The sequence below is a fragment of the Peromyscus maniculatus genome, chromosome 15 (assembly GCF_049852395.1).
Source record: "Peromyscus maniculatus bairdii isolate BWxNUB_F1_BW_parent chromosome 15, HU_Pman_BW_mat_3.1, whole genome shotgun sequence".
Classification (NCBI taxonomy): Eukaryota; Metazoa; Chordata; class Mammalia; order Rodentia; family Cricetidae; genus Peromyscus; species Peromyscus maniculatus.
Window position 1 is genome coordinate 2619662 of NC_134866.1, and position 22471 is coordinate 2642132.

At 51.9% G+C, this 22471-nt stretch overlaps 1 protein-coding gene across 1 annotated transcript; it reads left to right on the forward strand.

The window, feature by feature from the left end:
* The first annotated feature begins 4001 nt into the window (after window positions 1–4001).
* Window positions 4002–9616, forward strand: Irx1 (iroquois homeobox 1). The gene is made up of 4 exons (XM_006989995.3): window positions 4002–4530; window positions 7544–8579; window positions 8863–8935; window positions 9176–9616. The coding sequence occupies exons 1-4, from the start codon at window positions 4255–4257 to the stop codon at window positions 9231–9233; spliced, it is 1443 nt and encodes a 480-aa protein (XP_006990057.1). The 5' UTR covers window positions 4002–4254; the 3' UTR covers window positions 9234–9616.
* The last annotated feature ends 12855 nt before the right edge of the window (window positions 9617–22471 follow it).

Consider the following 22471-nt stretch of genomic DNA (forward strand, 5'->3'; position numbering starts at 1 on the left):
TGGTGCAAGACAGAGAAGGAGGAGACCGGCTTAGGGTCCCCTGGACCATGGGGATACCACCATGAGGGTGAGGTGCGGAGGATGAAGCTACAAGCTTCCTTGTGGTTTTGGGGATTTGATTCACAGCCGTACCAATAGATAATTGCCTTAGGGTGGCAGCCCGCAGCATCCAGGGCCCTTCTGGGAAAAGTTGTGATGTCCTAATGATACTTAACTAGACCTGTAAATAAACCTACGCAAGTCGGGTGGACAGTCCTCGTGGCTTTGGCCAGGTTAGTCCAGTCCCCCCCCCCCCCCGCCACCTCTCCCCCCAAGACAGGGTTTCTCTGTGCAGCTTTGGTCCCTGTCCTGAATCTCGAGTTTCTTTGGCCGGGTTAGCCCAGTCCTCATCCCTAGAACCCCAAACAGCCACTTTGAGTAACAGGGCTTCTGTCATTTGCATTTGGAGTGGAGCTGTTCTGCTCCCTTAGTGAAGCCAGAAGGTGTCCCTAAAAATGACTTCTGACCCTGGCCTCCCCTGCACAGCACATCCTGACAAACAGTGGGTGGTGACTTTTGAAGAAGTAAGACTGTGAGCTAGAATGTTGTTAGCTTGATTAATTTCAACTTTAACTAAATAAATCCCTGGGGGGGAGGAACATGAGAGGAAGCAGGGGCTACCTACTAACAATGAAGCCCTAGCTGGGAAAGACAGCACTAAAACCCAAGTTTCTTTCATGCAGAAAAGTGTCCCCAAAGAACAAGTTTCCTCAAGCCTTAAGATCCACTTACAAACCAGCCTTGATCCTAAGGTGTCTATGTACCCTTAGCCCCCTTGTCCGCTCTTCCCTACCACTTGCCCTCCCCCCCCACTTCTCCAGGGAGGCTTACTTCTGCCCCAGAAGGGTCAGCCCAAAGCCTGTTGACTCACCAGAGAGTCCCAGTCCCCTGCTCTGGGTTTGTCTCAAGTCTCTGTGTCTTCCAGACCATATCAGGGACTCCATCGGGTGCATGTCTGAATCCATCTTGCAGAGACCCCCCAGGTCTGAATTTCTTCTGCCTGCTTTACCTAACACCTACAGAGGGGACCCCTAGCAAAGACTCTCTTGCTAGAACCTCCCATCATCGTGATCAAGTTGCAGCTTCGGGTTCAGGAAGAAGATATTCCTGACTAAGGGGTCTATGGGTTCTGGTGGGATGGGCAGGTGCAGTTCCATGACCTTCACAGAGGCCTCCCTATTCTGTCTGCTCCATCCTGGGTCCAAAACAGGGGGTGAGCAGATGTACCTGGCCTGACCTGGACAAGTGTTGGTCCCCTAGCAATGATACTAAAATAAGACCCCTCTAGGATGCCTAGACCTGGAACCCTTCTTCCAGCATGGAATAGATGCCATCAACTTGGCCCTAATTTTCCATTGTATGTTAATTTTTTTTTGGGGGGGGGAAGGGACTTCTTAGCAATCAAGACAGGGGCTTCTAGCTTCTGCTTGACACTTCTTCCAGCTGGAAGATTGGGGCATTTTATGACTCTTGTGTTCTCCCGGTTGCTCTCTACACCTCTCTGTTGCTTCCCCATGCCTGGGTGCAAGTTTCAGGGTGAGAGGGGCCAAGGAGAAAGAAAAGAGGGGGCACAGTCTCTGCCGGCACCTTCCAGAACTGGTTTTGAGTACAGTGCCTTTTTTGTAGCCCCAGCTCTGGTCAACAGCAAAGAATGGACAACAGTCAACTCACCCACAACTTCCCTCCCTCCCTCCCCGAATCAAGTCCACATCCATGTTGCTGCCAAGTCCTGAAGGAAAATTACCAGATGTGCTCAGCTGGATCCTCTTGTGCTATCTTGTTGAGTTTCCACTCCTTTCTAGTCCTTCGTGCAGGTGACCTACATAGAGCACAGATAAGCACCACTGCTGTGCCGTGGGGGGTGGGGGTGGGGTGGGGTGGGGGTGGGGGGGACAAAGTACCCCCAGCTCCTTCCTGAGCTCCCAGTCCTAGGGGCCCTAGACCTGCAAGTCAGGTGGGAAGTTGTGAGGAGTGATGAGGCAAGCTAGTGATCCCTCTGTCAGTACTGGCAGGAAGATATGTTTGGATGACTTTCCCACCTCATCCTCCGAGGTAACACCTCAGGTCTTATCTTACCTGTATTTACTTGTCATCTGAAATGCGACTCTGGGTTCACTGAGCCAGAACAATGGCCAGACCTTTTTGTCACACCATAACTGCCCTGCAGTGTTGTGTTTGTTTGGAGTATGTGGAAGAGACAGATAGGACTCCAAGTTTCTGGTTAGAAGGTGACTGATGGGCTGGGAACCAGGAAGAAGTCAGTCAGGAGCTTTGCAAGCTTGAGCCCTCGATATTCCTTCATGGTACCTTGCAGTCTGGGTTTCTGGGATGGTGGCATGAAGTAGGCAGGGACAGATGGAAGAAGCAGCCTGAACAAGAGAGAAGACCTAAACCAGAGCAGAGGAAGGAAGCCCAATTTCCCAGCTGGTAATTTGTAACTACTTTTACCAGCTGTATCATGACTAATTGCAGGCAAGGGTCAGTGTCTGTTCTCAAGACCTGCAAGTGAGGCCTTCCTGGTGTTGCGGGAGTTTGGGTGTCTAGGCAAGAAGGTGGGCTTTAGCTGGTGTCCAGGGTCCTGATGGCCCTGGACAGCAGCAGCACAGTATGTGGGCTCATGGTCAGGCTTGCCCCTTGTAGCCCTGAATTCACTTAGGCTGACACCAGAACCTGCAGTTGAAGCTCCCCCAGGATGATGCGACACACTCAGGCCTGTGCCATCTCATAGACAGTGAGTGGCATCCAAAGTGGCCCTAGGAGTGAAGGCAGGTATCTGGACATTTGGTTCAGCACTTTCAAGACCCAGCACAGAAGCATCCCGCTCTTAACCATCATCCCTAAGGCATGAGAGAGGAGGGTGCCTTCAAACTCTGCCTCTAGAACCTAGTGGCCAGGCCCCATAATGGCTGCTAGAGCTTCCAAATTGATCTAATTCTTATTCTTCCAGCGTCTGAGATAGGAGCTGGGCAGCAGAGCGAGGGGGCGGGGGCGGGGGGCGGGGGGACGAGGGCGAAAGGGGAGGGGAAATTAAGGCCAGGGTCCTGGCAGACGTCCTGTCCGATGGCTGGTCGCAGCGCCTCCTCAGGTCCCTGAGCTCACACAAGTTTACTCCTCTCCGCGCCTGCACACCTAGTGGACAAACGCGGGCGCCGAGGCCATGCAGGCTTCTCCGAAGCCGGGAGAGGGTATTAGATGGCCGCGGGAAAGATTCGCCAGTCCTTTTACCTTGCGAAGGGCTGTCCCCTCCTCCACTCCTTTCCCCCTCCTTCTAGGATCGCTCAGGCCACAGCGACTTCTCAGCTAACTTGCCCATTTTTTTTTTTCAAAGTTTTTATATTTGGAGAAACCCACAGAGCCGCGGCCACACACATCCCGCTTCTCCAAGTGCAAGGAGGCCAGCCATTTCCAGAGGATCTGTTGATAGGAAGTGGAGCCAAAGGGACGACCGACCCACCCTGCATCCGAGGTGTCACTCCACGCCTTGATTCATGCAAGCACTTCAGCCAAATACGTCCCACGGAGGTGCGGCAGAGCCAGCCGCAGAAGAGAGGCCGCTCGCCATAGACTGTCCCCTGGCCTCAGGCCTCTTTCCCTGCCGCCCCAGCTGCAGAAACGCAACCCCAGAGTTGCTTTTGTTAAAAGGGGGTTGGGGGACAGATCTCAAATGCAAAACCGGGTATCAGACAGCTGTAAACCGATGTCGACAGGTTGTCAAAAGCCGCGGGGGCTGGTTAGGAAGGAGGCTGCGGCCTCCGGACCCACACCAGCAGCCCGGCCGCGCGCGCCCACCGGAGGAGGAGGTGGCCCGGCGGGCGCGGGGCACCACGTGCTCGCCGTGAGGGGCGGGAGCGGCCAGAGAGGGCGGGCTGGAGGCAGGGAGGGGGCGGGAGGGGAGCCAGGGGCGGGGCCTGTGCTCAAGGGGATGCCAATCAAAGCATCAACTTCAAATTGTGTCTGAGAGCCCCGCCGCCGAGCGGAGGGCGGCCGCCGCAGTCGGCGCGCGATCTCGGATCCGGGCGCAGCCGGGAGCCGGGCGCCGCCAGCCAGCACAGGGCCCAGGAACAGCAACCGGCCCCCGCGCCCCCTCCCCCGGGCCGGCCCGAGCGAGCCCGGCCCTCAGCCCGCATCCCCCCGCGCCGCATCCCTTCCGATCCCGTCCCGGTCTCGCTGTCCGGGCTGTTAGTGTTGCCCTCCGTCACCGCCGATCCCGCGGACATGTCCTTCCCGCAGCTGGGCTACCCGCAGTACCTAAGCGCCACGGGCCCAGGCGCCTACGGCGGAGAGCGCCCTGGGGTGCTGGCTGCGGCCGCGGCTGCTGCGGCCGCCGCCTCGTCGGGCCGGCCGGGGACTGCGGAGCTGGGAGCAGGCGCGGGAGCGGCCGCAGTTACCTCGGTGCTGGGCATGTATGCCGCGGCGGGACCGTACGCGGGCGCACCCAACTACAGCGCCTTCCTGCCCTATGCCGCGGACCTCAGCCTCTTCTCGCAGATGGTGAGTGCTCCCGCCTCCCGCGCGCCCTCCCGGCCCGCCCGCGCTGGCGGGAGATCACCGCGCTCGGGGACAGCGGGAGCGGCTGGCCCGGCGGGGGAAACCGAGGACCCGCAGGCAGTGTCTGGGAAAGGAGCGCGGGAAGGGTCCAGCGGAGGGGATCCGGCGGTTGAGGCCTCGTCCCCCTTGGGACTCGGGAGTGCCCAGAGGCCCCACGCAGTGACCCCCGCGCTCTTGGGAGGCTGAAGACGGGAGCCTGAAAAAGGGTCGCGCGCTAGTAGAGAGAAGCCTCGGGAGCAGGCCGGAGAAGGCGGCAGGCACTGGAGGTCCGGGGCAAATTCGCCTGGCGCGGCCGGTGCGACCGACTGGGCAGGCCGGCCGGGCTCCCGCAGCAGCCAGGGCCGCTTTACCAACTGTGCCCTGGCCAGGCGGCGGGATTCGCCTGGGCGATGCTTGAGCTCTCCGTTGGGCCCAGAAGACTTTGCTTCTCCCTCCTTGGCAGAGCGGAGACAGTTGCCCTCGACTTTGCCAAAAGGAAGCGGTTAAACCTAGTGGAGTCGATCAAAAACATCCCAACAAACAATAGACACCGGCAGAGCAGGGGTCTCTTAATGGCGTGTGTAGGAAATCATAGGCATCGGAAGTTAAGAAATACTAAGTTGACATAAATTCTGGCTTCCGAAACGGTGTTTGCCTTTACTTTCGTTAAGTTGCCAAAGTTTTCGTTTCATTTGAAGTGAAAGAAAAGCCCTTCTCTTCCCGTGTTACATAAGGTAGAATTAAAGGAGCAGTGTCCCAGGGCTTAAAAAATAAATGGTGCCCTCCAATCTCCGGTCCCAGTAGGTGTCAGATGGGGGAGGGGGTGTAAATTTAATTCTCCGCAGGAGCCTGGGCCAGTCTGTCCTTCCAAGCGATCAATTTTCCTTGCTCTTACTGAAAGGTCGGGCTGCTTAAACTTGAGGCCGCTGGTAAATTGCGATGTGGGCGCGGGAGGCGGCCCTGCTGTCTTCTGGGTAGCGCAATTTACATGAACCCCGAATTATTATCCCCTCTCCGGATAAACAGACCAGACCAGATTCCCTAGAAGGCTGGCCTCTAACTGTGCAGGAGCAAAGCGGCCGGCGCGTTTCCCCGCAACTTTTCTTGTAGTTTAGAAAGAAAGCCTGTTTCTCAGTGGTCAGGCCAGCCGCCTTTCTGATGCTCCCAACCAGGAAGATCAGACCCCATTTTGTTCGGACAGCCTAGATGCCCCGGGAGCGATGAGAGATTTACAAGGTGCCCTTTCAAAAAGAATCCCCAGTAGAGACGAGGCCAAAATTTCTCCTTTACGATTACAACTAAAATACTTTTGAAAAGCAAGAAGTCTGTTTTACAACGACAAAGCCCTAACGAATTTGGGCCACAGGAGCCTTTTCTGAGCGGCCTTGATGACTAAAATAATTAGTCAAGGAAATACGCTTTTTATAACTTTCTTAGGGCCCCGACTTATCCTTTGCTAACTTGGCAACTGGATCTTTATTTTAAAAACGGAAGATGAAGGGTTTTGTTGTTGTTTTTTGTGTTTTTGTTTTTGGTGTGTGTGTGTGTGTGTGTGTGTGTGTGTGTGTGTGTGTGTGTGTGTGTGTTTAACAGAAATTTTGAATACAGATGTGAGCCATTTGGGAATGCTGCCTATGTGCTTCTGGGGGAAGGAGGATCTGCTCCCATTGTGGCGAAGCAGGGAAGGTCCAGAGGAGAATGTTGTTGTTTAGTTTTGTTTTCTCTTTAAACTAGAGGGACAATAAAATTTGTCCCTTAAGGTGTTTGTGTTACCTCCAGGTCTCCTACCAGGTTCTTGGAAAGTCAGCTTAAATCCAAAGCCTCAGTGGAGGCCCAGCTTTCCAATCTTTTATGATCCGGTATTTGGAACCCAAAAGATAAAATTGTGAGTGAGCGTCTGTCTGGGCAATTTATGGTAATAATGAGGCCTAATGAGGCTGTTAGAAAGATAAAATGTTATTTACCAAAAAACCTGATGGGATAATTTGACTTGCTGTGTTTTACTACTGATGATAAAAAGAATATTGATTGCAAATAAATCATGGCCTCTAAATGCCTGCAAACAGTTTGTGTTTGCTCCGCCGCAGATCAAAGTCAAACTTAAGCGATAGATAAAGTAGTCCGAAGAGGCCCAGGAAACTGAACCGGTTCCCCTGAGCTGCGGCTGCCTGTGGCTCCAGGCCTGGCGTTAATATTTTACAGGATAAGCTCTCCTTTTGTATTGAAAAAAAAAATGCTTTTTGTCATTGTTGCCAAGGATGGCCAGGATTAAAATTTTAAATTACCTGTCACCACTACAGACTCTAAGTGTGAGTGAACCATTATATGCAGATTAATTTGGGAGGCCAAAGGAGGACTCTGCTTCCATTTTAAATTAGTAGGGAATTTAGACTGAAAAAATACCCTGGATGGTTTATTTTGATTGAGTCCTTCAGGGTAGGAAGGAGGGGCCTTGAGTTTAGGGTGCTTCACTTTGGAGAAACTGTTTCATCAGTCTAAGTAAAAGGTTCCCTCTCCAGCTTCTGTAAGCTGAACTTGGAAATCTGAATTTTGTGATGGATTGGTGTTGGGGAACCAGGGTCCTGGGAAGATCGGGGTCTGGGGAGGGGGGGAAGGATTATGCTATCTTCTAAAAACCCAGGAATTCTAAAAGTTTTTCTAGAGTTAACCACAGGAAAAGAAAATCGGTTTAGTGGAGATCCAGCGCCCACAACCCAATTTAAAGCTCCAGCCCTCCAGCCACCGTGGTTCTTCAAAAACAGTGGTGTGTGTGTGTGTGTGTGTGTGTGTGTGTGTGTGTGTGTGTGTGTGTGTGTTCCTTTTCTGAGCCCGGTGAATCAGGTGCCCGGGAGGCCCCCAGGGTCCACAGGAGCCTAGATCTTCTTTTCCTAGCAGCTGGAACTCATCTCTCCTTCTTTCTCTTTTCTCCCTCCATTTCCTTTCTCTCTCTTCTCTCTTGCTCTGCGGTTGCTTTCAGGGCTCTCAGTATGAACTCAAGGACAACCCAGGGGTGCACCCAGCCACCTTCGCAGCCCACACGACGCCTGCTTATTATCCCTATGGCCAGTTCCAATACGGAGATCCCGGTCGGCCCAAGAACGCCACGCGCGAGAGCACCAGCACGCTGAAAGCCTGGCTCAACGAGCACCGCAAGAACCCGTACCCCACCAAGGGCGAGAAGATCATGCTGGCCATCATCACCAAGATGACCCTCACGCAGGTCTCCACCTGGTTCGCCAACGCGCGACGCCGCCTCAAGAAGGAGAACAAGGTGACATGGGGGGCGCGCAGCAAGGACCAGGAAGACGGCGCCCTCTTTGGCAGCGACACGGAGGGCGACCCGGAGAAGGCCGAGGACGACGAGGAGATCGACCTGGAGAGCATTGACATCGACCAGATCGACGAGCGTGATGGTGACCAGAGCAACGAAGACGAGGAGGACAAGGCTGAAGTTCCCAGGGCGCGCGCAGCCCCTCCCGCCCTAGCTCGGGACCAGGGTTCACCGCTGTCGGCCGCCGAGGCACTCAAGTCCCAAGATTCGCCCTTGGGCCTGGCTAAGGAGGTTTCAGAGCCCAGCAGCACGCGCCTGCTGAGTCCTGGCGCCACGGCGGTCGGCCTGCAGGGCGCGCCGAACAGCAAGCCCAAGATCTGGTCGCTGGCTGAGACAGCCACTAGCCCCGACGGCGTGCCTAAGGCATCTCCACCGCCACCCTCCAGCCATCCCAGCGCGCACGGGCCTCCCAGCGGCGCGCCCCTGCAACACCCGGCTTTTCTGCCCAGCCACGGACTGTACACCTGCCACATAGGCAAGTTTTCCAACTGGACCAACGGCGCGTTCCTCGCACAGGGCTCGCTGCTGAACATGCGCTCTTTCCTGGGCGTTGGCGCGCCCCATGCCGCACCCCACGGCCCACACCTGCCTGCACCACCACCTCCACAGCCGCCTGTCCAGGTTGCCACCGGGGTGCTCCACGGTGACAAGGCCTCCGCGCGAAGCAGTCCTGCACTTCCAGGTACCGAGCAGAAAAGGTTGCATCCACGTGGTGCCAGACAAGAGACCTAGACATGAGTGTCAGTGGTGGTGGGCAGGGGTGGCTTAAAGCGAGGAGCTAGGCCTAGGTCTCTCTGGGGTGCTGAGCTGCACCCGAGGGCTTGAACCACGGAGGGATAGGGGCAGACATTGGTTGCAGGAAATGAGCATTAGCGAGGAATCTGGGCATAGGGACCCTTCCAACAGGCTCACCCCGACTACCTATACCCCTCTCCTAACCCTGCGCATCTTCTGTTCCCTCGCAGAGAGAGACCTAGTCCCCAGGTCGGATTCGCCCCCACAGCAGTTAAAGTCGTCCTTCCAGCCCGTACGCGACAAGTGAGTGCTTTTTGCTTTTGTCCTGGGGCGGGAGGAGCATCGCTGGGTGGCAGTGAGGGTCGTGCATTCATAATGAGGTAGCACTACCCGTCTAGCCTGCTCCAGTTCTCAGGAGCGGGGAGCCTGAGGGGCAGCGGTCTAGCTCCAGCCCCCGCTCGCTCTGCCTGAAGAAGCCGGGGCGCGGTGGCGCTTGATCTGTCTACTCATGGCTGGTGTCTTATTGCTGTGTTTCTCGTGCAGCTCGCTGGCACCGCAGGAGGGAACGCCTCGGATCCTCGCAGCCCTCCCGTCTGCCTGATTAAGGGTCGTCTTTTACTTTTGCGGGAGAGGGGAGGGGGAGGGGTTGGGGAGGGAGGAGTCGAGGGAGGAATTAAGACAAATATTTGAGACTTATGTAAAGGACAAACGTGACGGCGGCGTCAGTGATTCTCACGCATCGCTCTTTGCAAAAAGGGGCTCATCCCGCCTAAGCGCTTGGGGGGTGGGCAGGCACTGCCTGCCGCTCGGGTTGATTATCCGATTCGGTAAATCTCCCCCACCCCCGTCCCCGTGTTTGTGTCTTCTTTGTTTCTTTTTTTTTTCTCTCCCTTTCTGTATATAGCGTGATTTCAGATTGTAAATAGCGCGTCAGCGAACTTGTTTAAATCATATATTTTTGTCTAATAAACTAAATGAAACGATGTCCATGCTGCGGCAGCTGTGTGTCCCTGTGTTCATGCGTTCTTGGGGGAGGCAAGGGTGTATGCGATCTTGAAATCCTGGGCAGAGTCCAGGGGCCCATGATTAAAGCCAAAGAGGCTCCTTTGGGAGTAGGGCCTTGGAACAGAGTTTCCACTCAGCAAACCACTGCGTAGGGCATGGTCTTTCCGTGGTGGTGGTGGTGGTTGAATTTGTTCCTTTTGCTCCTAGGCCAATTTCTTGTTGGCAGTTTAATTCTTTGCCACGCTTAGACAAGCATTTATCTGGAGCAGCCTTTCTCAGAACGTAAATGGGTTCAATTTTAGGCAGTTTACAAAAACGATGCTTTAAAGTGGATCAAAATGGGGGAAAATGAAGAGAATTTCCAATCATACTCCCAAAGGGGAACTTCGGGCTCGAAATCAATTACTCACTGGTAGTGTGAGCGGTGCGTTTTGGCGGAGGGTCGTTTTCTGGGCAGAGCGTGGACGTAATGGAGTATGAAATATTGCTCGCAATGTGTTTATTTACTTGGTTAAATGCAAAGAGGAGAAAAACGGAAGGTTCTTTTTAAGATCCTCAAATAGGAGGATAGGCGAGATGGGTTGCGGTTCTGGGTTTCGGGGTTCTCTGGGCTTGTGATTCAAGATGAGGCAAGTGGTTTCAGGGAAAGAGGTGTGCCGCGCGAGGGCGGGCCGCGCGGGGTGGGGGAGGTCTGGGGGACTGCGAAGGGCGCTCCTCTAAACCCGGGTAGGACGATCTGCGACCCAGCACCAACTGAAGCCCAGATCAAATAGTTCCCTAGAAGCCGGAACTGGGCTGGAGAAGGTTGGGAGCAACTGTCCCAACAAAGCGCGGAGGAGCTGCTATCCAGCTCGCTCCGGAGGGAAAGGAGCTTTAGAAACCACAACCGAGAGTTAGGAGTCCAGCCACTCCAGCTTTGTGGCTTTATGAGCAGGTCGCGTGCATCACCCTCCAGCACCGTGGAAGGCTTTGCCAACCCGGAGCCAGGACTTTGGGGGATTCTGAAAATGGCGGGATCGTGACGACTGTGAAAGTCAACATTAAAACTGCCTGCCGAAGGGGGATGTAAACTGAGGGGACACAGGCTTGGTGGGGAAAGGCGAAGTCGTGTAGCCCCTCCCCAGCTTGAGCTCAGCTCTTCCCAGCCGCTGGGGACTTGCTCTTCCCAGGCTGTTCAGAGTCGGTGTGTGCTTGGCAGGGCTGAGGAGCGGAAGACTCCGTGTCTTTCACCGTTGTTCCTTGCTTGCCTAGAAAAGAACCAACAGGCTTCTCCACGCACTGCCGCTGCTGCCACACCACACTCAGGGCATTTCCCCTTTTCTCCTCAATTCTTCCCACCCTGGCCGACCGGCTGGGTGAGGATTGGGCTTCTCGGACCTCCAGGCTAGAGAGGCTCAGAAACGCTGCCCAGGCAAGTGACTACCGCACATGGGATCACGCGTCTGTGACCGGCAGATCATGGGGTGCCAGGGCAGCTGAGGAGCTCGGTAGCCCAGATAGGTGGACCTGGGTCCGGTAGACTCCTTTTGCTAAGCTAGTGGGAGCTCCGAGGCCTGAATGGACAAGCTCGAGGCGCCCTCTATGGTCCAAAAGCAGAATGGGGCCTTGACCCCTGCTGGTGGTGTTTCTAAGGCTGCTTGAAACCCCAGACAGTTGGGCCTCGGGGCTCCCTGGACAAGAGCATGGATTTGTAGTGACAAGGCTTAGTGCTTGTTCCTGGGATCAGTCATGTGTGTGAGCGTGTGTGTGGTGTGTGTCTGGGGGGCTGCCAGGCCACTGGCATCTGCAGGCAAATGTGGGCCTTGGGCTGTAAGTTGTGTTTTCAGTGTCCTGATGGGTTTGTGAGTTAAAAGTACCTTTTTAACAGCCCTCCTGGCAAAGGCTGCAAGGAGCCTGGCATCCCTGGACCCTTCATCCCAGAGCCTCTGGAATGGGGTCCCTAATGAAACTGCATCTCTAAAGAAACCTGGCCACCCATGGCTTGTGTCTGGAATGAGGAATTGAGTACCCAGGAATGCTTGGGTGCTGCTCAGACCTTCAAAACATGCTGGGAGATCCGTTCTGAGTGACTGTGGGAAGCAGCAGACTGATTCTGGTAGACTCCTCCAGCACAGACAGGTAAGGTTCTTCTTTTTTCACATCTCTGAATCTAAAAACTGCCTATGTGCCTGCCCACCTCCATTTTATTTCCCAGTTTTTCCCCCGTGTATAAGATGTTTGTCAGGTGTGGAGGAGGTTGAAGTAGCAGCTTCTCAGCTGACAGGATCCTAACAGTATTGGTGCTCAATAGTTTAGAAGGTGGGCTGAGCAGTCTGGGTCCCCCCTGAGAACCAGCCTTCCACTGTGTACACATCAGGTCTCCAGTTAGAATGGCTTTTCTTCAGTGAAAAACTAAATATAAATTTTTAATCAAGCCCCCAAAGCATATTTCGCATTGTTTGCTTACCTTTCTCTACAGTTGCTATACACTCGTAAATGTATTCTTGTGATGGATGCTGGGTACTGAGGGGCTTCCACCTTGCTTCTAACATTAGAGCCACAGAAATTCCTTGGGAAGTTTTTGCCTGGCCAGGACACTTCTACACCACAACTCCCCCAGGCATCATCCCCAGTGAGGCGGCAACTCTGAGATAGGAAATTTGGAGACAGGGGCGTGCGTAGGACTCTCCACAGAACTGGTGGTCTCTGAGCATCCCTTCCTCCCTGTGGGAAGGTTGTGCGGCGTTCGGGGCAAACTCTTTGCTGCTGAGCTTCTTCGGAAGTTTGCTGGAGGACACAGAAGGATGAGAAACATCTATTGTCTAGGGCCTCAAGCTCGAGGGCCTAGGGCCGCCCTCCCAGCCTGGCCCTGTGGAGTGGGCACCAGGACCCTTGACCAAGCCCTGCTGGAACTTCTGCAGTCTTCCTGCTCCCATCCAGCCCTCTTCCCTCTGATCCGTTATATAAAAGCACATTTATCTCCCCACAATATGGAGAATTCATATTCATATCTCCATTATAGTGGTCTGACACTGATTAATGTCACATGGGCCTCGGCTCGGAAGGGCGCCACCCGATGAATCATGCCCTGCAGAGTTTCAGTTGTCCTGTGGTCCAGACGCAGGCAGAGAATGTTAAAGGAGAAAGAAAGAGAGATGGAGGACAGGGCCAGACACAGCACCTGGGGGTGCCTTGGGTCTGGCTTCGAGTCCATCCCCCAGATCCTCCAAGCTTCAGGAGTGGGAGCTCAGTGAGTCCCTAATCACTTCTCTCCCTTCCCTCCCTCAGGGGTACAGAGAGCCCAGAAGTGCTCCATCTTATGAAGGAGTTACCCATCCCGGGGTTGGGCCTTCCGAGGCAGAGACTCCGGTCTGAGGACACCGGCTCAGGAGTTTGGCCGAGTATAGAACAGGAAATGTGTTTCCAAAGTGACTGGTCATTCGCCAGCAGTCACTGCAAATGGAAAGACTGAAAAGAGGGAAGGCAGAGTCCAGAGAGGGTCCCTTGTTGGGTGATGTGACAAGGGGGAGTGGGGTCTGGGACAGGACCCCACAGTGGACCAGCCGTGTCTTTGGAGAACACACAGGGATTTGCAAGGCCAGACCAGTTCCTAGGCAGCTCTGTACTCAGAACACTGGGGGAGGAGCCAGCCAGGCCTTGCAGGGGAGGGTCTCCCGAGTTGGACAGGGAGGCTAAGGGGACAGGATTCTGGGTTGGTGGGTGGTAAGGGAGAACAAGGATGTGGCTCTCGGAGGCAAAGCTGTTGAGAGGGCATGTGAAACGGATTGGCCGTAGTGTTGGAATCCAGGGTCAGGAGCCAGGAGATAGAGGAGCTGACGCTGGGCCATGCCATCCAAATGGTGATGGAGCCCGCTCCGTTGGAAGGATTTCTTAATGGCCTGTGGGTGGGTTACGGGGTGAGATGCCCGGAATGAGAGAGCCCCACCTCAAAGGCTCCTTGCAGCTGCAGCCCAAGGAACTGTCCTGGGTTGAAGCTGGCAGTGAGTGCTCACTTGCACCACAGTCTCCATGCAGACCCTGCAGTGATCTCAGGAGCGGTGCAGCTGCTGCCTGAGCCTTGCAGTCTCCAGTGTGCCCCCATGGAGCAGGCCCACTCTAATTATGGCTCCAGAGCTGGAGCTGAAAGGCCTCCAAAGGTCATCCCGTGGGGGCTGCTGGAGGCCTTTGTATCCTGGAGACTGGTGACTGGAGGCAGATCCCCTTCCCTCTGGAGAAGGTGGGACCGGCTCAGAGGGCCATATGTCAAGGGGTGCCAGGTCAGCCCAGCAAGCTCAGCCGGGGCCCCACTCTCTAGGAGCTGTTGGACATGCTTTAGCTTCAGGTGAACAATTTCTAAAGCTATGGACTTTATACCAAAGCAGTAAATGGTGTATTTTAATAGCCATTTTCATTGAAGAGAAAAGCTTTGGAAATCACCCTGCCACCATGCTGGAGGGCCCTGGTGCAGCCTCAAACCCTAAGGTTGTTTGAGGTGGGGCAGTAGAGAGGAGAGCAGCCCTGAGTCTGGAAGGGCACACAGAGTGAGCGGCCCCTTGTCGAGAGTTTTCTGAGTGTGTCACAAGCGTCTTAGCAGGAATAGGGCCCATACAGGACTCAGTGGTGTTGGTCTGAGACTTGGAAGTCACTCTGATGCCCCTGTCAACCTGCAGAGTAAGAGCACTCACTGTCCTCTAGGCAACAAGGGGTCCTTGAGCAGGGCCCAAGTACCAGCCTTTTTTTTTTTTTTTTTTTTTTTTCTAAATAAACCACTGATGGTTTTCTGAAAACTCCTGGGCTGTTCCTGGTTCCCCAATCCTTCTCCCAGCTTTTTGAGTACATTGGTTGTCCAAGAGGATGCTATGGTTAGGCTGAGCAGAGGGCCGAGGCAGGGGTGAACGTACCACCTAAGGCCAGTTCCTCTCCCCACCCTGCCCAGGAGGCTTCTGGACCCACAACCATAGAGGCCTGCCCTGGATCATGGACTACAGGTTAAATCACCCAAACAGAGGACTTTTATTTTGAATTCCAAGTTCATCTTCTTTTAATTTCTTTCCGTTCATTCCCCTCCACACTCCCTCCCCCAGTCCACAATGGGGAAGAAAGTAGCCTGACCTCCCCCGTAGTGATTTTCCAGTTGGGGAGATGGCTCTTGGTTGGTGCTGTAGAACCTCAAGAGACGGGAGAGGACCTGAGTGCTGGAGTCACACTATGCAGAAGACCAGGCTGAGCTGGTCATTGTCAGTCTTGGAGTCTTTCCTGTCTCTTCCCGTTGTTGGCTTGTTTGTTGCTGTGCTTGTTACTGACATTTAAGTGTATGCTTAATTGATGGTTCCTTGGAAAGCTTCAACAACATCAGGAAATATTAAACAAACAAACAAACAAACAAACAAAAACAAGGACTGCGGAGAGGGTGGGTGAGAGGAACGAGCAAGGTGCAGGCTGCCTTGAATGTTAAAAAGATCTCACAATGAAGTGATTAACATTTTTATGAATAAAATTAATCACACATTAGCTCAGCAGTGCGTACATCTGAAAGCCAAGTGCACTTCGGCAGCCCCTTGCTTGCACCCACGAACTTTGGGGGGGGCCCTGGGTTCACAGCAAGCACGCAGCCCGCAGGGACCTGAGAATAATGGGGGGCATTAAGTCAGTAATAGATGTCTACTTTTGAGGCACTGACAAAGAAAACAATTAAAAATATCGCCCTCCCGACAGGAATGTCACAAAAGCAGCCATCATTTTGGGGGATCACGGTCTCTTTAAGAAGACCCGAATTGGCACGCCAGCCATATCCATTTTCAAATAAGCACGCACCTTCCTGAGGACTGGGGCCACAAAAAGCCTCTGAAGGTGAAACAGGCCTGCAGGCTGAGTCTCGGTCCCAAGGTGGTACCCTGGTCCAGGCCGACCTGTGCTAGGCTCACTCCCCTGGCAGTGTAGGAGAGACTGGAGGACAAACTCGACCCTCTGTCTTATTAAAATCTCTGCTCGCTCCCAGATAATGAAGTGAGATTTCTCCTCCCTAGCACGGTCTCCCCTCCTGCCTGCTTTCTAGTCTCTGGCCGCTGCGGTTTTGGGATTACTCCAGCGGCGGCGGCAGGCTGTACAAAGGGAGGCGAAGCCATCTGAAGTGCCACTCCACCGCTGCGGTGAAGCAGCTGCGTTGCCATTTTGTTGATGCCCCCAGCTCACGTGTGCAGCAGAAGGTGAAATCAAAGCGGCCCGTCTTCCTCAGTTCTGCACATTATTTTTCACCGCTGTGGCGAATCTCTCCGAGCTCCGTGAACCAATAAAACAACGGCCCCTGTTTGAGTTGATATATTAATATTTACTGAGGATTTGCAAGGTCGGGGCTAAATGTCAGCAGATTGCTGGGGCAGTCCTGTGGGGAATAATTAAACACATCTCACAGCGGTTCAGCTTCCTAACATCTTTATTAATCTTTTTTTCCTTCCCTCCTGAAAGAGTACATTGAAATATTGCTTCTGCAACCTCAGAGAAGCCTCGGAATAAGTTTAATAATAAAACACTGTGTTGGCGGTGTTTGCTCCTGACGGTTTCCGAGCTCTTCCCTGCCAGATGTTCTCGAACAGGGAAGCTCTGATGTGTGAATTATCACCAAGCTGTTGGGATTCTCACCTGTCTCGCCATCAGATTTATCCTGACCAATTTGCCAAGCATGATAATGTTGTTTCTGTGATTTGATCCAGGCACTGATGGTGCCTGCATGGTCCATTCTGCCCCGCAAGGTGACTGAGGGCTGTGTGCTTCCCAGGCCCGCCTACTTTAACATGATTATAGTATGCATTTTAGTACAAGTTTGACAATTCTCTTTAATAAGCTTCATAATTAGTGTTGGAATACCTCATTACAAGTCATCGCCTGTAGCAGCGCTAGGCCAAACCCCCTTCTGCAATCTGATTTATTTTTTATCAGGCAGCCGGAGCTGTCTGGAGTTTTTGTTTATATAATGGGGTCCTGCATTAAGCCCCCAGTGTAAAAACACCACCAGGAAACTAATTACTTCTGTGTGGATTCACCACAGATGTGTCCTGTTGATCAGGATGGCATATTTCTGACTTTGGTCTCCTGTGGTGACTTCTATAAAAGATGAGAGGCAGCAATACCGGTGTGCTAGCCTCCACTTAGATTCAGCCTGGCATAATTCAAAACGGGAGTGTGGAGGAGGTCCACATTAGGTGAGTTCAAGTTTTGGGAAACACTGCTCCTTCCTGCCCTCTTCTGATATTTGCATTGTTGGTTTATACTTGTGGGTGTTCATTTACTCCAGCAGAGCGGGAAGTGCCCTAAGAAGTGAACAGTTGGGAGTCCACATGATCTGTGGCTGAAAGACCTTTTTACAGTTAGGTTCACAGGTGCACCCTCTCGGGATGACCTGTCACCTCCTCCCAAACTTGACATTACCACCTCTACAAGCATCTGCCAAACAGAGCCTGTCCTAGTTACCCGTCCTAGTGGATGCTGGGGCACAGGCTTAGGGGACAGTCCTTTGGTGGAGTGTGTTTTCATATTGCTGGGCTCTGCCTGTGCCCTCTGAGCTGTTCACAAGGGAATCCTTGTGAAACTCAGAGCTATTCTACTTGGCTCCTTCTGAAGCTACCTGACTGGTCTGATTGTGAATTACTCCCACTTGGAACATTTCAGGATATTTTTGGGCTCTCCATCCCTGGATTAGAGCTGTGACTTGCTTGTTCAGTTCTCAGCATGGAGACTCTGGACCAGGATCTCGCCCTTCCCAGGTGTTATGATTCCTTTGTTGGTTTGCTCCTCCTGGGGAGACCCAGAGTGTCTGCTCTTGCAGCCACATCTGAAGATACTGCTGGTTTCCTTGCTCACCACAGTTTTAGTTTGAGTTTGCAAATATAATCTCAGGGAAATAGGCAGACAGCACTGCTTTTATGAAAGAAAAGATTAATGATAGCTGTAGCGATAACAAGGAATCAGGTATGCTCAGCACCTGAGAAGTCAGAGACCAATTGTCTCCAAGGAAGCATCAGGCATTTTATACCAGTACCAAGAAGACTTAGGACTGTCATTTCATATGCACAGAGACCTGTTGAAGGGGGAATTCTGAAGAAGGCTATGACTCACCAAATTAATACACTGCCATTGCCAGCAGATGAAGGTTACCCCAGCTCTGAGGCAGGGGTCAGTGCCCAGCAAGAGAGACAAGCTGTACCTTGCCTGTCTGCAATAAAGGCAAGCCAATGAAAGATGGCTTCATGCCTATGTACAGAGAGTCTACGGTTCAAGAGGGTTACTCAAGTTGGGGGAGGGAGAAATCTGAGAGGAGAGGGGGGAGAGTAGAGAAGAGGAGGGAAAGGAAAGAGAAAGGGGAGAGGGAAGGAGATTTCTGAGAAGCTCATCATCACAGTATACTTGCCTTCAGCCTCCCCCCTAGTTTCTGTTTTGGCAGGATTAGGGTAGACTCCAGGAATCGGAATCTTAGGTAGGGTCATGCTGAGGGCTACAGTAGAGCCACCCCATGGGACAGAATGCCACTTGGGTCCTGAGATGCAGATAACCACTTCCTGTTGCAGACTCAGCATGTGTCACTTTTCTGGGTTAATTGATACTTGAACTAGAGCGGCAAAGTTCTGAGCAAATTGATCTTGAATGGTGAAAATAATTTGTGGTAGCCACAGTAGGATTCCCTGGAGCATGGTGCAGTACCTGTCCTGTAGCCAGCCTCTTAGAGGCCATGCTAGTCCTGGCAGACACATGGATGGTCATACAGAACTGCCCATGACGATAGATCGTTATAAAAACTCTACTATATCCACAGTCAGCAGGACCATTTTTTCAACGCCCCACAGCAAACGAGGGATTATAAAACTCTGCCTTGCGCCCCCTGCAACTCATGGCGGGAGCTGGAATGTATTGCAAGTGGTGCAGTTCAAACAGTAGCTGCAGCTTCTCTGGGCTCTCTCGTCCAAGGCTAGGTCTGAGCAAGTTCTTCTCCCGTCTGCAACTCACCGGTCATTTGTGCAATTAATCTGCACCTGTGTAATGTTTTCTTGCACTCTCCTCTTAACAGTCACGCGGCTGCTAACGTCAAAGTGGCGGCAGTTGGCTAAGACTGAGCTAAAGGATGCGCGAAGGAGAGCCTCCCACTCAGTGCGTATGCCCACTGAAGGATGTGCGAAGGAGAGCCTCCCACTCAGTGCGCACGTCCACTGAGGACTGCTGATGGGACCTCAGTGACACAAGCAAGAAAGAGACTGGAGATGTCAGTAAGAAAACAACATTGTGAGAGGAGCAAACGAGAGCTGAGGGCTGGTGTGCAAGGCTAGAGAACTTCTCACTGGCAAAAGGTATCTCAAGGATGAAGTCCATGGCAGCCAGGGACGACTTCATCTGCCTTCCTTAGTCATCCACAGTGGAAAGTAATGATAGAAAAAGTGTGTGTGTGTGTGTGTGTGTGTGTGTGTGTGTGTGTTACACATGTGGAAACCAGAGGTTAACGTCGGGTGTCTTTCTCTATTGTTCTCCACCCTATTTTTGGGACAGGACCCCTGAGTGAACTTGGAGTCTCCATTTTTGTTCCAGCTGCCTTGGCTGCCTGACAAGCCAATGGGTGCCCTGTCTCCACACCCCCACCATTGGGACTGTGCATGGTTTTACGTCCTCATTTTATGTGGATTGTTGAGACCTGAACTCAAGTTTTTTGCTTTCTGTTTTTTTCCCATGAGCAAGCACTTTACCCATGGTGTCATTTTCTCAGTCCCCAAAGAATTTCTCAACCAAGTATGAAACCAGCTTAATCCATGGGACTGAAGTTGATTCTTTCCCCTGGGAAATTTATCTTATTCCTAAGAAGAAAAACTGGGGAAAAATTAGTAAAAATATTCCCCAGTCTCCTTGAGCATCAAATATTTTAAGGAAACAACAAAAAAACATCTTGATAAGAAGTACATATATGAATCACAACACATGGCTTTGGCTTTCCCTAAAAAGCCTTCTATGTTGAACCCCCAATATTTTCAAAAGTTTGAGGTGTTCAAAGCCTATGCATTTGGATATACCCATCCATTATTTTGAGGGGATGAGTTCAACACACATGTTTCTGATATATTTACAATTATCAAAGTCCACTGTTCATTTGGATGGCTTTTGAAGTTCAAGCACCCCTTTGAGGCTCTTAAAATCATTATGCAATGCCCCTTTAATTTTGACAGCCAAAGGGGACATCTCTTCAGGGTTGTGCTGGCTTCACACTCTGCACTACGTAGTCTTTCAGTTTCTTTGACAATTTTTTAAGGAGTATGAAATCTGTGAAATGTATATTCATGTTGGCAGGAGAGTCAAGTGGTTCTTGGGGAAGATGGCCCCCCTTACTCCCCATTGTGAGGGATGCAAAGGGTCTATTTTTCTCATGTCCTGTCTTTAGAAGAGTTTCAATGGGGGGAACCAGGGATGAAAACTTCATTTGGGTGAGCTACAGTCAGTGCATGGCACTGTAAATGTTCACATAGTAACTAGATGTTGTCCACCTCACAGTCTTAAACAATGTCTACATAAAGCCTGGCCCTGACAGCTCCTGTGGGTCCATATTCAGGCTGATTCGTGGGTATGGATTGCCCATGCTCACTGCTGCAGGCATTGACATTTACCAGTCTTCCACTGAATGGTGACACACTGACTTTTATGGAATTTTCTGAAAGTACACTTAGCATGGCTGTCTGACAAGATGGGCTATTCTCTTGACTATTGTTGACCAAGCAATAGTCATGCAGAACTATGCATTCCAGAATGAATCTGTGTGGTTCTGACTCTGCCATTATTCCCTTAATCCCTTGGAACTGAGCTGGTCCAACTGGAAGTCAATTATTATTATTTTTTTAATTTTAATTCCAATTTTTTATCATTACTAGGGACCAATATTTATTTTCTTAAAAATATTTTTTATGCTCAAATGGGACAGGCTTGTCACCGACAACATTATCTGTGCAGAACAAAGACACCAGCTTTCTGTGGTCAAAAGCATTTTGCTGTTCTGTAAGATAGGATCCAATAACTCAGCATTTCCCCTTCTGGATCCTCAGACCTCCTCTCCCAGAGCATGGAGCATCTCTTGACATTTCTTCTTCTCCTCTCTTCCAGGATGGGCAAGGAGACACATAAGAATAGGCACCCTGAGTGCTTTCCAAAGACATGTCTCTAAATGTCACAGCGGGTCATTGGGGATGGTCTCTCTTCAAGGGATCAGCCAAGTGGCCCAGGCATCATCCTCCTGGGATGCTCTGTCTGAAGGTCTTGGTGCTCAAGAACCATAAGGAAGGAGGCCAGACAATGAGTCAGCACAAGCTGCTACAGCTCTCTCCTCCATCTTGTTTTCCTTAGCTCTAAATTGAGCCATTGGTATTTTAATCCCTTCAAACAACACTCATTGACAAATACACTATCATTCTTCTCAGTAGGCTAAACAAGCTGTAGTCTACCAATGAAAGCTCATTTCCCTCTTCCTGTGTGTGGTCAAAAGAGGCAAGGGACTCACTGACTTGGGTTCATCCTTTTCCATGGCTCACTGTGGTACTTGCTGAACCACAGAACAATGAGAAAGCCCGTGTCTTTCCATTTCCTTTATGGACCAAGGCTCTCTCTGTTCAGGAGTCCCGCCTGGGACTCTTACACCTGTAATGGCCCAAAGGCAAACACGACATGCATGCCTGTGTGGGATGGGGTTCTGGATCCTGCCTGAGCAGCATGCTGTGTCATGGCTAACTTCCATCTGAGCAGACAACTTATCTTCAGTCAGCTAGAGGCTTGAGAGTTTTGCCGAAGTCTTTTGTCAGCAGGAGGGTAAGCTGATGCAACCTCTCTGCTCTTGGGATGGTGCTGCTTTGAGGACTGCAAGAGAGGCACCTTCCCTGCGAGGTTGGACCTTACACTGCACACTGCAGCAGATGGAAGGCAGCTGTGTCAGGAAGGTAATTCCAACAGAAGCTGGTCAGGTACACAAGGTTTTCACCAGAAATGCCAGAGTTACTCCAGGAAGTGTTGGGAGATATCTGCCAGCGAGAGTGTTGCTGCATGGGGGCGGAATTACTTGATGCTCTAGACTTCATGGCCTCTCCTGCTTCTAGAACTCTCACTTAGATCAATGAAAAGACTTGTGGGTTGTTTTGGTCTTCATTGTCCAAGTGGCTCGTGTGTATGTATATATGTGTTTGTGCAGATGTGTCTGTGCAGTGTGTGTGTGTGTGTGTGTGTGTGTGTGTGTGTGTGTGTGTGTATGTATCTGGAAGTCGGTGCCACTGGTGTGTGTTCTGTTGTCTCAAGCCTTTTGCTCACTAGCTGTCATCCTCACTCAGAAATATGTGTCTCCATCACAAACAGAAAACCTGGGAATGTCACCAGCAGTATTACAGCAGCCTCTGGTGCTCCAATGCAAACCGAGAACCAATGCTCAACGCCAGCCCTGTTTGCACATGACACAGTTGCTGGGGGGATTAAGCAGAATAGGAAACAAAAGGACACACACACACACACACACACACACACACACACACACACACACACACGCTTTGTAGCTGAGAGGCAAAAGGGTGAGAAACCAGGCCCTGCTTTTCTGTCTTTTCTCTCTCTGTGCTTCATCAAAGCTGCCCATTGGCTCCTCAGACACTAGGAAGTGCATCATAAGCTTCCTGGGAGGAAGGGTCAGTGTGGGCAAGGAGGAGTCATAGTGGCTCTGTGTCAATAGGAAGGGAAGGCCACCACTTAACTATAGGACTTCTACTCTTTTGTTGTTCTCAAGGTTTAATCTCTGTTGTAAAAGACCTAATGATTGTTTTAAATAGTAAATGAGTGCATTGGGGAGGGGAAATGGGTATT